Genomic DNA, 14,195 nt, shown 5'->3' with positions numbered 1-14,195 from the left:
CCTCCACGCCTCCAGGACATTTCCACACACCTGGAAAACTGCTTCCCGACGTCGTCGTCAGTTAGTCCATCGGATCCCGGTCAACCGGAAGCATATATGGACGCAAAACAATTAAGTTTACTTTTAAGCAATCTTCATGCCCAAGTTGTAATTCTTCTTGAGGGTGGATAATCCAGTGAACTTCAGGAATACCAACCATTCCATGTGCAAATTTTGAAAGAATCTAAAATTTTCAACTTGGTGCCCTGTGCTGTTAAGTTAGTAGTTTGGGGCTCGGATTCCTTTTGACGGTTCAAATGATTTTCCTCTTGCTTGTGTACATTTTGCCCCAACTGCTCAACGTTCCCATTTTTAATTTTCTAGGCCGTGTAATCCATAAATTTGCGCATTCGATAGGCCCATTTTATTTCAGAATAGAACAGCGATGCGCACTATGGTGACAATAATGAATACTTAAAGCATATTGTAAGATGAAGTCTCAGAATATGTGTTTGATTTGGCTCATTTAGCAGACACACTGAGAGTGCATTTTTAACCATGCGCACTTTTGCAGCTCCCAGTTTTATCTCTTCTAGTTTCCCGAAGCAAATGTAGACACGGGAAATGCAAGTGAATTATGACATTTTGCAACCATCTTCCTCAAAAATCATGAGCTCTTTCCTAATGACCCAGGTTTAAACAAATATTTCCATATAATCTGAAAGGGTTATGACTGGATAAAGCAAACTCAACCGAATAACCTGCTAAAATAGATAGCACCCCAATACTTGGGACGTAGCGGCTCGAAAGTGGAGGGTTTTGATAATTTTGGCTATGAAACATTACCATAGTAGAAGGGCACAGCACGTCCGCATATTGCTTGACAAGTTATGCCACAGAGAGCAGGATATCCAATCTTTTATTCGTCGCATCGGTCCATAATTGAGCCCTGTTGGTATAATTGTATCTAACAAATATTCCATGTTTGCCGGCTGCAAGTAGATCACACCCTCTGTTGGTCTCATACCCAGGTACATTTTGAGAACCTATGCTCCAAAACAATTATTTGGTGAATGCTTAATTAAATTAGCGTCATAAGTAATCTTGATGGCCATAAGGTCTACCACTCGTATTTCCTAAATTTCTGGATGGTGTCAATTGACTTTGCGTGAAGTTCCCCAGCACTTATGTGGAATAATAAGAGCCAAAGGAAGTTTTATGGATTCGCAAATATTTTCGCGAAAATGGTGATGTTTTAAGAGGAGTCAATTTTAGTTGTCCGGTTGAACGTACCCGACTCACTAAATGCATCACCTCGCTTCCTCATACCCTAAAGTTTCCTCTGCAATTGTAAAGCGGTTCAAGTTTTTCCGCAGACTTTATGGTGCTGCATATCTGCGTTTTCAAATTCAGTTTACATTCTTGAAACGGTAAAAAATGCCTTTTTAAATTATTGGAAATTACTTTATCTGGATATGCCTATCTCATGTGTGTATGATAAGTTTTCATGAGCCCTGAAGTACTCAGAAGTTTAACAAAAAGTAAGTATATTATGTTTGTTTTCGTAGATAGAAATGATTTATCATCAATATACCTACAAAACACCCTCAAGAAGCCTAAGTGGAGTTCACATCATTATGCAGCTACTTCGTTAGCATAGGTGGTTCAGAATCTTATGAGGAGGCCTATGCAGTTGACGAGGGCTAAAACAAAACCTGTGTCCAACGCCTCCAGGTACACACGAATGGTCCCACGTAAGCGACTGGTTTTCCAATGAAGTCCGGAGTTTATTATCTAGGGAAAATATGCCAGCTTTTATACCCCCTAGCGAGACAGGAAATGGTTAACTAGATAACAAATCTCGAGTAATAATTAGTTTACAGTACATTGGCAGGTTTTCCAAGATTTTGATATCCACGTGCACGTTTGCAATGTGTGTCCGATCATATGAATTTGGTTGGGAAAACGGGCCTTTCAGGCTGACCTTCGGGTGTCCGCATATGGAAAACCAGATGTGAAGACGCGTCCTTTGTGTTGCCAGTATACACACAGAAAGGATGCTGACATCCAGACAAGGGTTGGAGATGCAGGCGGCAAACTCACAAATATGGGTTGTTACGACAAAGGTGGCTTGAATTTGAGGGTGCTCATGAAAGGACCAGGTGACTTCAACAGACAAAACTTGAGGGAGAGGAGCAGTAATGTGTACACCATGGCAGATTCGTGGGTTCGCTATTTTCACAAAGCCATTTATTAGGTGACTTCACATACAAAACTTGAGGGAGAGGAGCAGTAATGTGTACACCATGGCAGATTCGTGGGTTCGCTATTTTCACAAAGCCATTTATTGCGCTTGATTCACAGCCGACCGTGCATCAACCCCCGAATTCAGATATGGCAGGCGTGTTTCACGGAACACATGAAATATGTGGACAGTATTGAAGATCTCTAACCTCAATTATTCCTGTGCAACAGGTGAAAATCCAAATTTAAATGTTGGAATTTGCATCAGCTTTTGGGTGTTCAGCTGAGTGGCCCGAGACTTGCTAAATTACTCTCCATAGTAAATTCTTCGTAGCAACAATCCCAATATGGTTCCGACCTCCGAAATACATTAATAAGTCACGATTTTGTACAGCGGAGTATGAAGAGAAAGGGCTTCACCAAGCAAACGTGAAGATTTAACCGTTGCATCAGTTTGCCTGGTAAACAGTGAAGAAGCTCGCTAATATCGGAACAAATAGCAATCAAAATAAAGGGTAGAAAATTAGACCATGCAAGTGTGTTCATTTAGGCAGTTCATATGATAGAAACATCCAATCAGACCGTTGGAACAAGGGGATACGCGACTGTCGAAAGGTTTTGAAAACCGAATAGTGCAACAAAGCTCAGTAAGGAGATTACACAGAAATTTTGAACCAGGTTCGGTAGTAATGCAGCAAATTATGCACAATTTACTCACCCAAGGCTGCAAAAACACGAAGCTTCCGTTTTTTTGGTGTATCCCAAAAGGGCGCAGTTAACGGCCAGCGGGTAAAATGATAATCATGGTAAGAAAATTACTAAAACCGTTTGGGAGGGAAAGTGAATCAACAACTCGCTGGATTCGAGTTTCGGAAACTGCATATAAACTGACGGGTGAGTTCATGTGCCGAGTTACTTCACTGCACTGCCGCAATGCAAAGGCATGTCCAGGCTTCCTTATTCTTGTGGGGACACATGAAATGTGTACCAAACATCTTTTTGTTGCCCTCACTTCTGAATGTGGAGTCCATGAAAGTGGTAGAAAACACTTCTATGGAGAGCTTCGGGAAGGATTGGGAGAGCTGTTGAGGTATGCATGCCACGATGGGAGGTTCCACCTGGTGATGTAATGAGATCTGAACAAACCTAAAAATTTAAGCATAATATGGACGTTGACTTAAGATGACAATGCTGAGGTTTCGCCAACTTGTAAGGCACAACTTCGTGTAAGGTCGGAATGTGTTCACGTATGGGCGATATCAAACATCTGCAAAGATACTGTTTGATTCTGCAGTGTAGCCAGTTTCGGATTCATGGAAGCGAAACCACAACGGAACACAAACCAGGAACGCATCAACTGCAAACAGGCCCGGAGCACGCCAACGCAACCATCCAAAAAACCAGTGGAAAAAAGGCCTACAGACCACAACTCTGCAAACAACTCGCGGTCGATCCCACAATAATGCAACGGGAAGTAAATACTAACTACCCAATCACATGACAAGATACAAGATACTCTTCAAAAACTATATAAAAGCAGCTAGGCAAGGAGGAAGCACTTAATCACCTGCGCACTGACGTCTCCTCAACAGGGAACGAAATGTGTGCAAGCCAATCGCCAAGATCGGTGAACAGATCAGCCGCCATCCGATCAACCACCAGTAAACACACCCGAGCTACCCATATCTCGAAAAAATTAACAGATGAGAATACCAATAAAAGGACAATATGTTGTGATTGCGGTGGAGGAAAGAGGTTATCGGGAAAGAGACTAAGACCAAAATGCGATCAGGTAATGTTGATATGCCTGTTGGGTAAGTGTGGCGCCCAACAATTCGAAAGCTGTACCAGTGAATAAACATTCATCAATGTTCCGTAGGCGCAAAGAACGTCCAGATACCGCCCTCAGTTGACTCGCATGCTCAAATAGGAAGGTCGCGTGGGGAGCATAGACAAACGTCAAACCACGCAAAACTTTGCCCATGATATTTGGAAATGTTTGGTTTCGAAGATCAAGAGGCATATTCGTGAATCGAAAATGACGAAATGGCGTTGTAACAACTGCGGGCTACCGGGTTATGGTGGAATGCACGTAGTAGGTCGCGTTTGGGGAAAATATTTTCGCGACATACGGTACGTGGAATTGTGTACCTGTTTGGGGTAGAGATTGTCATTGAGGAGTCGGTAATCTACACAAATCTTTAACCACGCGTGGATTTCTTGGATACTACGCGTAGGGTAGAGTCGATGAACTCTGGACGATAACAAAAGCGCGGTTTGAGCTTACTCCTGCAACCAAAAATAATAAGTCATTGGCCCATTCGTTCCTTATATGCAGCACATCAAGAGTGATTTCATAATGCACGCAGTTTCATCGGTGTTAGGTAGGTTACCCGTAGCATTCCGACTGCCGCAATGTTACTATCAGAAAATAAGTAATAACGTTAGACAGCTTCGAATTTGCCTCGACGAAGTGTTTTTGAGTAACTGCATGCACGTCGTGCCTGACAGCAAAGCGTTTGCACAGGTCTTTCCGGCATGTTTCCACATTCACTTGTTTGCACTTGTCGTCCTGAATGTCCTTGAAAATGCGGCCATCCATTTTTCGTCGATTCTTCAGAGAAAAGCCGTGCTTGTTATACACACAATCTGATCACCGTTAAATTATTTCATTGGCCCATTCCTTATATGCAGCACATCAAGAGTGATTTCATAATGCACGCAGTTTCATCGGTGTTAGGTAGGTTACCCGTAGCATTCCGACTGCCGCAATGTTACTATCAGAAAATAAGTAATAACGTTAGACAGCTTCGAATTTGCCTCGACGAAGTGTTTTTGAGTAACTGCATGCACGTCGTGCCTGACAGCAAAGCGTTTGCACAGGTCTTTCCGGCATGTTTCCACATTCACTTGTTTGCACTTGTCGTCCTGAATGTCCTTGAAAATGCGGCCATCCATTTTTCGTCGATTCTTCAGAGAAAAGCCGTGCTTGTTATACACACAATCTGATCACCGTTAAATTATTTCAAACCAAATTGGCAAGTACGTGAAACCCGGAATTGAATTGCATACATTGGCACGCACTTGGCAACCTTCTACTGGATTGCAGTGTCTTCACCCATCCATCTTTTGGAAACAAGACGAAAAGGTGATTGCATTTGATTGCAAGATTTGGAGCTGAGAGCGTGGTTCAAAATCAGTCTGAGTTGAAGCTGATTCTCAATGCCTGGATATTAGTGTAACTAACAGCATAGCAGACAACGTTGAAGCTTCAAATGCATCAGAATGTCTGGGACGCTACAATCGATGTTGCAGTTCGGTCAAAGAATTTGCTATGCTCACATTGATGAAGGTGGATTACAATGTAAGGGAATGAAATAGAGGCCCTTCATCTTGTAGGAGAATTCCACTAGGTTTATAGATCTGGAATGAGCAGCCTAGTAGTTTAGCAATGTTATCCACACCAAAGTGTCCACTTCTGGAACGTATTTATCAAATAGCTGCTTTAAAAGATGATCATTTGTTGCGTTGTAGGACTTCTGGCTTTCACAGTCATTTTGCTGCAAAATATTCTGGATGCTGAAGTCAGAATATAAATATTTGCCTCCAAATTTACTGAATTATACAAAAACTTAGAGTCAGTATCAAAACAATAGCTAAACCAACAATTCATGTTTCATTTTGATAAAATCCAAATAATAAGCAATTTTTAGGGTTTTGTGGCAATCATTGACAATCTTTCTACAAGTGAAAGGCATTTGAAATGTCAAATTCATTTGTGCAATTTCAATTCTGCCTTACCTGCGCACGAATGTTACAGTGCATTCAGTTGCGGAGGAATATGTGGGATTTCATAGAGGTATGAAGAAAAACCAGACAAGTAATGAAATCGAACAGCTATCTGTTCGGACAAGAGCAAAGTCGTGAATTTACATGTTAACCTCTCGCGCCTGAAATGAAAGTCCTAGAATGTGTATCAGTCTTAGCAACAAAAATCCTGTCCGTTCATAATAACAGAGCAGCTCATGAAAATTTAGGAATGGGTTTTCACTTATCGCACTAAAGATGCAATGCTCCGCCTTTATAATCTTTCGAACCCAACTTTGCTGAAAACAGCAATTACATGACAGGAGTTATCAACCCATCTAGCATGCTCACCTATTAATATTCAGAAACTTAGGAAAGATGTGACTTGACTGAGCCACGTCGTTACATGTTCTATTATATTTTTCAAGGCTCACTGGGGGACATTTCAGTGGCCGGTTAGATTATAAAACTGACCTAATAGAGGCTCTAGGATTGTCACACAACCCATGAATGCGTGCTTGACAGCCGGCAATAAAGTATGCTCTTCTGCCGTCGGACTGTTCATCATCTCATTATTTCCTGCGCTACCGCAAGCATGAATTCAACCCCGTAGATGCACCTTGCGATGCCTACGACGGTAGCCCAAATGGGAGGATTGTCCATGCCTGGAGGTACTCCATTGAGTCAAAGTCTTGGAACCCCCAAGGGACGTTGGAATGGGCCGTATATATAGCAAAATATAGTGGATAAATACGATATCGATCACATGTTAGGCAGACCTCAAACTCATAGTTCTAGGATGTTTCAGTATGTACTGGATTCACAGTTCTCAAATTCACCATTTAAATGCTCCCTATCGTATCAAATTTCATGAGGTTCTGCTAGACCTACAGGTGAGTTTCAACTACGTCCTGCTGCTACACAGAAATTATTCCATAGCCAGCGCAGCGCACAATGTCGGAACAATATTTCTGACATTTGTGCATTTGTATCTATAAAAGCATATCGGTCCATTCTCAATGACTCCCACGAGAAAGAATTATGATGAGTACGTTAATAACCATAGTTGAACGTTCATTATGCAAATCGATTATAGCAGAAGAAANTGCTGCTACACAGAAATTATTCCACAGCCAGCGCAGCGCACAATGTCGGAACAATATTTCTGACATTTGTGCATTTTTATCTATAAAAGCATATCGGTCCATTCTCAATGACTCCCACGAGAAAGAATGTTTGATGAGTACGTTAATAACCATAGTTGAACGTTCATTATGCAAATCGATTATAGCAGAAGAAAATAGACTTACATTTTCAACTAAAGGCGGACAGTGATCACAAAGTGCCTGATGGATATTTTCTGGAAGCAAATCAGCCGGTTTATAGAATATTCTCGACTGCGACCCAAGAGGCAATTTACAGAATAGTTTCTTTGAAGGTGTTTTTTTGCTCCCACTTGCTAATATATTTGATTAATAATAACACTTTTTCTCTTGCTTTCGTGCCTGTGTCATTATACCGCATCCAATGATCCAAGATTCAAAAAAACAATGAAAAGAAACATGTCAATATTCCATCCGAAAATAGTGAAATTGTTCCGAATACAAATCACGTATAACATGTAAGGATTATAGTGTCAGCCGGACTGTTGAGTTATTGAAAAAACATAATATAGATTTTCACGAAAAATCAAAGGATCCCTGCTTCGCAACAAATCATATCAGCGTTTCAAGAACTTTTGCCATAGAATAAAAATTTAAGCCGTTAACATTAAAGTGCCTCGTTTTCTCAAAAGATACTACGTGAGGTAAAATGTAGAATTGAAGCTCATGGAATAACACCTAGAATTCACCAGGCACAAATACAAGGAAATAAAAAATTAATGCGTTAATTACTTGGACTGAAAATAAGCTGAAAATAAGTTCAAGGCGGAAGCTCTTCTCTCATACACTCCGTAATAAATCTGTGTGCTATAAAGGCCGTTTCGGCATGAATGTGATGAACATGCTTGATACTCTATTCATCGCTTTGTTCATTATTCTTTTGTCTTATTATTCTACATGCTGCACATATCCGTCAATTAGAATACATAAAAGTTGCTTGTTACGCTGCGCTGAATTTTAGAATTCTAGTTCGTTTGGTTATATCGATGTAGGTGCGAAAATTAATTCTCACATTTTGTTGTCGCGGGCGGGATTGTAGCTGAATTATTTGAATGATCAACTGGCCTGAATGCTTGCCGGCTTCCCTATCGAGATTTTGGTGGAGCAGTAGTGTGATGAACATGGCTAATACTAAATTCCCGCAACGAAGTATGAACTACTTTAATTTCATGTGATATTAACATCTATACTGGATGAATGGTAACCTACTTAACAGTCTTTTATCCCGCGCTCACGACGTTGGACCCCTATCTGAACACTCCTCTTCCAAGTCCAAATGTCCAATCTATATTTCATCTCATTTTTAGAAAAGTACCTACCTCATCCAGTAACTGATCAGGCGAGCCAGATTCAGCTTGTAGATCAACTAGTGCCTGAACGTTTTTTGGAATGTCATTCTGCGCCTTGGGTTTAGTAGATGAAATAAATTATTTTTAACCTTCGGCTCTGTTTGATGTTGTGAAGGGTTGGTCGCCCAAGTGCCGCTTGGCCGGATGTTTCAGTCAGTGGCTACTATTCCAAGTGCTGGAGCTTATATTCTAGCACTTTGAGGGCTATCTAATCACGAAGCATGGACCATGGTTTCACTTATTTACTACTTTTCGTGAAAATGGGTACACCTGGTACTTTAAGGTGGACAGTCTTCGGGGAATTCATTGGCTACTTAATTCAACTTAATTTCGGCCATTCAATGAAACATTCTGTGCGGATCATCATTTCTCACGAGTTACTAACCAAAGCAAATGGAGAGAAATTATCTAGGTACAATAAGAATGCTGCATTTAGTTTTGTTCTGTTGATTCGCAGCATTAGGAATAGTTCTTTTCTAATCAACGTCCAATGTTTGAGTGTATTTGCTTGATGGAGTTTGCTAAATTCATCAACTTTACTTGTTTTTGTCCCTCTCAGTCCATCAAGCTTTGCATTTATTTGCTCTCATAAATGACCCATATGTTTATCTATGTGGCTGGTAAAACGTTCTTGAATGCTCTGGGTTCAAATTTTAGTTTGTGGGTACTTCTTTGGGAATATCAACTGCCATTGCTGACTGAGATTTCCCACTTTTTTCAAATTCTTCATGTTCTAGCCTCACATCACCAAAAATACCGCGTCTGTTTCCGAATAACAGCCTTCAAACATATCGACTTTTGGACCCTGAATATTGGGATTATTGACCTCTTGAAACCACGAAGTGAGATGGGACATATTGAAATTTTTGGAAGCAAATTAAATTGCTTAGTGAAATCTCGATTTTTGACTGTTAGGCATCTATCCTAAACTGGCCGGTACGAGTTACTTTTGAGCATTTGTGCAAGTTTACCAAATGGCATTTTCTGTGATGAAATCCTTGTTATGACCTTTACGTGAAACTACTTACCGTCTGGCAAGGTTCCTCAGAAAACATGGGACCAGGAAACAAAACAGTGCCGCCTGCTTCTGAACCTCCGAGCGCAGAATATCGTCACCAAGCAAGAAACAGTCCCTAAACTTCAGATATATGATGGTTTGCACAGATACTGGGCCAGTGCAATACACACTCAAGTATTTCGTAACAAAATATCAAATCATGGAACTTATAGTTTACCGCAATCACAATCTGAGCAGATATTTGTCTCATGTGTACAATGGTCGAATTCAAGTCCCAACGTCTGGGTCAGTGCTCTGGAACACTGCTGATTGCACTTATATGTTTCGGTATGTTGGTAAACCAGATATAGCACGAGTTGGCGGCTTCGCCGATGTAGCTCGACTTCCTGATCACAGTTGAGCATGTGTTGTTTGGTCCTTTTGCCATTTCCAAGCTAGATCGCTTAACCTAATTTAGTCTGAGATAAAATTCAGCAATGAGGCGCAACACTGTAGCGTTTTGTACCGCACTGAACCTGATGCCGTCCAGATTGAGTAGAGCGTCGAAATGAGTAAAGGGAGGAATATGGGACTGAACAAATTTCTTATGGATTTTGACGATATATTTCGCCAAGCTGAGTGCGTTTGTGTTTACATCATGGTGGTTCAATGCATCATTTGTGTTTCTTTATTTTGTTAAACACAAGTAATGGCATGTCATGCTTTGTCACGTGCTTCAAACCTTGTGGTCCTTCATCGGAAGCACAGTACTCCTGTTTTGACAAAGCATCGGGCCATTGATGCTCTCGTGTTCGAAGAGATACGTGCATTCATAATTTTGGGTCCAACACTGTTTCAGTTCGTCTCCGTAAGGAATATATGCAAATCTTTATCCAAAATTTCAATTAATATTATAGTGTTGACTGCGTAGTCGTTTTAGACAGCAGAAACGTCCTCGGAATTCAGTTCAGGAAATTTCATTATTCCTGACTTCACGACACTCGAAGGGTAATTACAGTGAAACCACGAAATCCTTTACCCACCATCGTATTGCACCCACAGGAGTGTCTTAAAATTATTGGTCATATGATTACTGAAACTCTTGTGAAGGGAGCACGTGAAAGGATTCAATGTTCTATGCAGCGTGGTTGCATGACGGAAACGTTTCATTGCACTTCGGGTATGAAAAATCACCGCACCTGTCTTGAAACTTTTCGGTGTCGGTCAACCGGGTGTTGGAAATGTGCACCTTGCATTCACTTGCAGTTTGAAATAACAAATCAGCATCCTTAGTGTTGTGAAGACTTCTTGTGGTGCTTTGGACCGCATTATGATTGCTAACAATTCTCATATCAATCTTTACGCAGCCAAAGATCGATACAGGAAATTGCAGCAACAACAACTACGAATGTCACGCGAGATTCCTCTGTATGTATATAACCAAATGAGGTGGTAAAAGCTCAACTGTCATGCGCAGCACCGTCAAGATTCTGACTCTAATTTCATCCACGCATAAGATTCACCCTGCTCCATCGATGTTTCCAGAAATTCACAAATGAGCTCGCAGAGGGTGTGCCAACGAATGTGGTAACGATGAAATTGTAGACAAATGTGGACACTGGATAAATATTTCACACATCATTGTGCACTGAGATGTACATTGCACCACTGTAATATTTTCACAGCGGCATGAAAATATTTTCTTGTGATTATTAAAATTATCTTTGGTCTTCTAATGCATCCATTCCAATGATGAAAAGTTTGCTTACTATATGCTTACACAGTGCTCATATCAATCAGATTGCGTACACAAAGAGGATGCAAACAAATCTCCTGAAAATAGATTTTGACTAATGATTTCAAATTGTGAAATCAGAAACTGAAGAAAAAATTGAAAACCCGTCTATCTTGGTTGAGTCCTCCTCAAATGATTGCAGTGTTTCTAGTAAGTAAGTCGTCAAAAGTCACAGACTGGGTGGCTCACCAAAGTAGAGTGTCATGCGAGCCATGCTCAATACCACTAAGGGGTTCTCATACAACCAGCTAAGAAAAATTCTTGAATAACCCCGGGTAGATTGTTTTAACCAACTATTCCAGCACTTCGCGGAACATTGTTTTAATACATCCGAGAATACTCACTAGAGTGAAGTATGTTTTATATTTTGGTATTTTGTGAATTCCGGATTAAATATATGTAACCTTGTACTGCAGAGAGAAGCTTCCGCAACTTTGGTCCCGATATTACGTCTACCCTAACCGTTTTTGGGGTGCTAATCTTAACTGCTTAAGGCACTACAGTAGCCAAGATTGCATCGCGGTTTGTGTCGAATTTAACCATCATATACGGATAATCCGAATAGGAAAGTTCATGGGATATTGAACAGCTGTGAGGCAAGCAGTCATCCTGGGAGGTAAGTAAAATGAAAGTGCAATTCCTGCTATGTATTTAGATTAGTAGAAAATGAAATATTTTACTTTTTGATTATTTAAAATAATTATTTCTTTAGCAAACAAGATATTTTGAGTACCGACGAAAAACCTGCATAACCAACAATCCCATTAAAATTTTTTTCATTGTTTAGAAGCTCACGTCTAGCTGGCTGGCAACGTCATGAGTTTTTTTGAGGATAGCTCGTCCTACGCCTAATTTGCATGGCATTCAAGCAAATCCTGTGTATATGTAGCAGAGTAGCCATTGCTCACTAGTGCCGCACATCGTTGCGCATGTGTAAAAGCAGCTACGTAGTTTGCTTTAATATCAGTTACTTAGTTTTCAAGTTTGCTCGATTATCTTCTGAACAAAATGTTCACGTGACTCGCTGTATCGCCCGGCAAGTTCATGGGGGCTTACATTTTGCCGTTATATGCCAAAGTGGAAACGTTTTATTCGCTTCGATTTCAGATCTGAATACACTTCTGCTTTGCGTCTTCCATTGAGCAGCGAAGCTTGCTAGTAGCCGAACGGAACAATTAATCAGCATCATCCCTAGGCAACACAGGTTGGTCGAAGGTGAATTGGTGAAAACGCATAGGCTTTAAATTTACAAATGCCAAACGGAGCAATTAATCGGCGTCATCCCTGGGCAGCACAGATCGGTCGAAGGTGAAAACGCATAGGCTTTAAATTTACAAACTATATTTTGGTTCACATAGGGATTCAGTGACCATAAGTGCTTCATTTTGACTGCACAAGGTCCAATAAACACATAATCCCTTCGCGTTTAGCGTGTCCGTTTAAAGGCTTCATAAATATTCACTCCGCAAGCTCGTGTGATTGTGCTAGTGTGAATAAGAGCACGGTTGATAAATATACCTCGAATAAAGGAAAAGCTTCCGAAATGAAGAACCCTATCTTTCTTAAGGAATATTCCATTCAAAAGTTCCGTGGATTCTGCGTCATATTAGATTGGTCTTCAACGGTAAAACACCAGCCTAAAATTGGTCAAAAGTCGGAAAAATATTTTATGCAGGAAGTGGTGAACTTTTCGCAGGGACGTCGATATGAGCTCGAATAAAGCACAGCCTCCAAATTTCAGGCGTTCTTGCGTCCATCAAAACAAAATAGTCTTCATCCTGATTGCGGATAGCCTAACGACCTCCCTCCAGAATATCCGAAATTGGGATAAAATTTAAACATCATTGAGCATTCTCACGGTGGATATTATGAAATTATAAGGAAATCGTGGTGGCTTGTTTGGTTGGCTGGTTGCTACACCTCTTGTATTTTACCGGAATATTCCCCGCAGGATGCTCCGTTCTTTTTAAACCAGTATTTGCGAGAATTATCCTGGATACCGATATTGGAGACCTATATCAACCCTATCCCAACCTTGGGAAGTGTGTAGGGACTACTCCATCTGTTCGGACTATGATCAAGTTCCTTGACACCAAATCTTTTTTTATGCTTTTGGCCGCCAGACACACTGGTGAGTGATGAGGGGTGCTCATTCCCAATTCTTCTCCCTCGTTGATGGTTTATACTCTTACTGCCGTGTAACCCACGCCGTGTAACTCACCCATGACAAAACCTTTCGACATCCATTTCACAGGGCGTTATATTTTGCCGTTTCCCCACAACTCGTTGATAGACATGTTATTTGGGCCTTCTGATTTTTTCAACTCAGTGCGAAAGATATACTCACGGGAGAAAGGGCATCAGTAATATTGCCCACGTTGCACCAGATTTTTTTGTAAGTATAACCCAATTCGGCAAAGGAAATAATTTGGCTGCACAGATCTTCGTGGTTGTAGAATCTACTGCGCTTCTAGAAGATTAGGTGGGACCAAATCAATATCCGGGTTATGATAATGGTACAGCGGATTTAGTGTATTAGTTCGTTGAAAAGATTGGATGTGAAATGTCCGGCAGACTAGCGAACGAACAACGGGTTTTCGGATTGAGATGGTCATGTCAACCTTGACAATAATCACGAGAACAAAGCTGGATACTCAGAGATAATGAAAAATAATTTTCTCCCATCTGTGGTATTTTAAAATCAGACACGTGATGACTGGATGCAAAAAACGCTCACGGTTCCCTCGTATTTGAAAATGAGTGGCTGATTGCAGCTCCCTATTTATTCTGTGCCGCAATTTATCGTTCCTTAGAATCCCACGAATGTTACGCGTAACAACCAGGAAGAGGTCTTTGGTGGT

General features: G+C 40.9%; 1 protein-coding gene across 1 annotated transcript in view; it reads right to left on the bottom strand.

Annotated features, from left to right (window-relative positions):
- The window catches only part of T265_15603 (hypothetical protein), a gene marked incomplete at both ends in the record, with an annotated part of 48,437 nt that overhangs the window by 6,384 nt on the left and 27,858 nt on the right, over positions 1-14,195 (bottom strand). The window contains 2 exons of the mRNA XM_009178731.1: positions 3,236-3,359; positions 8,513-8,596. Of these exons, the coding sequence (XP_009176995.1) occupies positions 3,236-3,359; positions 8,513-8,596 (208 nt within the window). The remainder of the gene's footprint in view (positions 1-3,235; positions 3,360-8,512; positions 8,597-14,195) is intronic.

This window comes from Opisthorchis viverrini (assembly GCF_000715545.1).
Source record: "Opisthorchis viverrini unplaced genomic scaffold opera_v5_637, whole genome shotgun sequence".
NCBI lineage: Eukaryota > Metazoa > Platyhelminthes > Trematoda > Opisthorchiida > Opisthorchiidae > Opisthorchis > Opisthorchis viverrini.
Note: the sequence above shows the minus strand (reverse complement) of the source record. Positions and strands in the feature narration are given on the sequence as shown.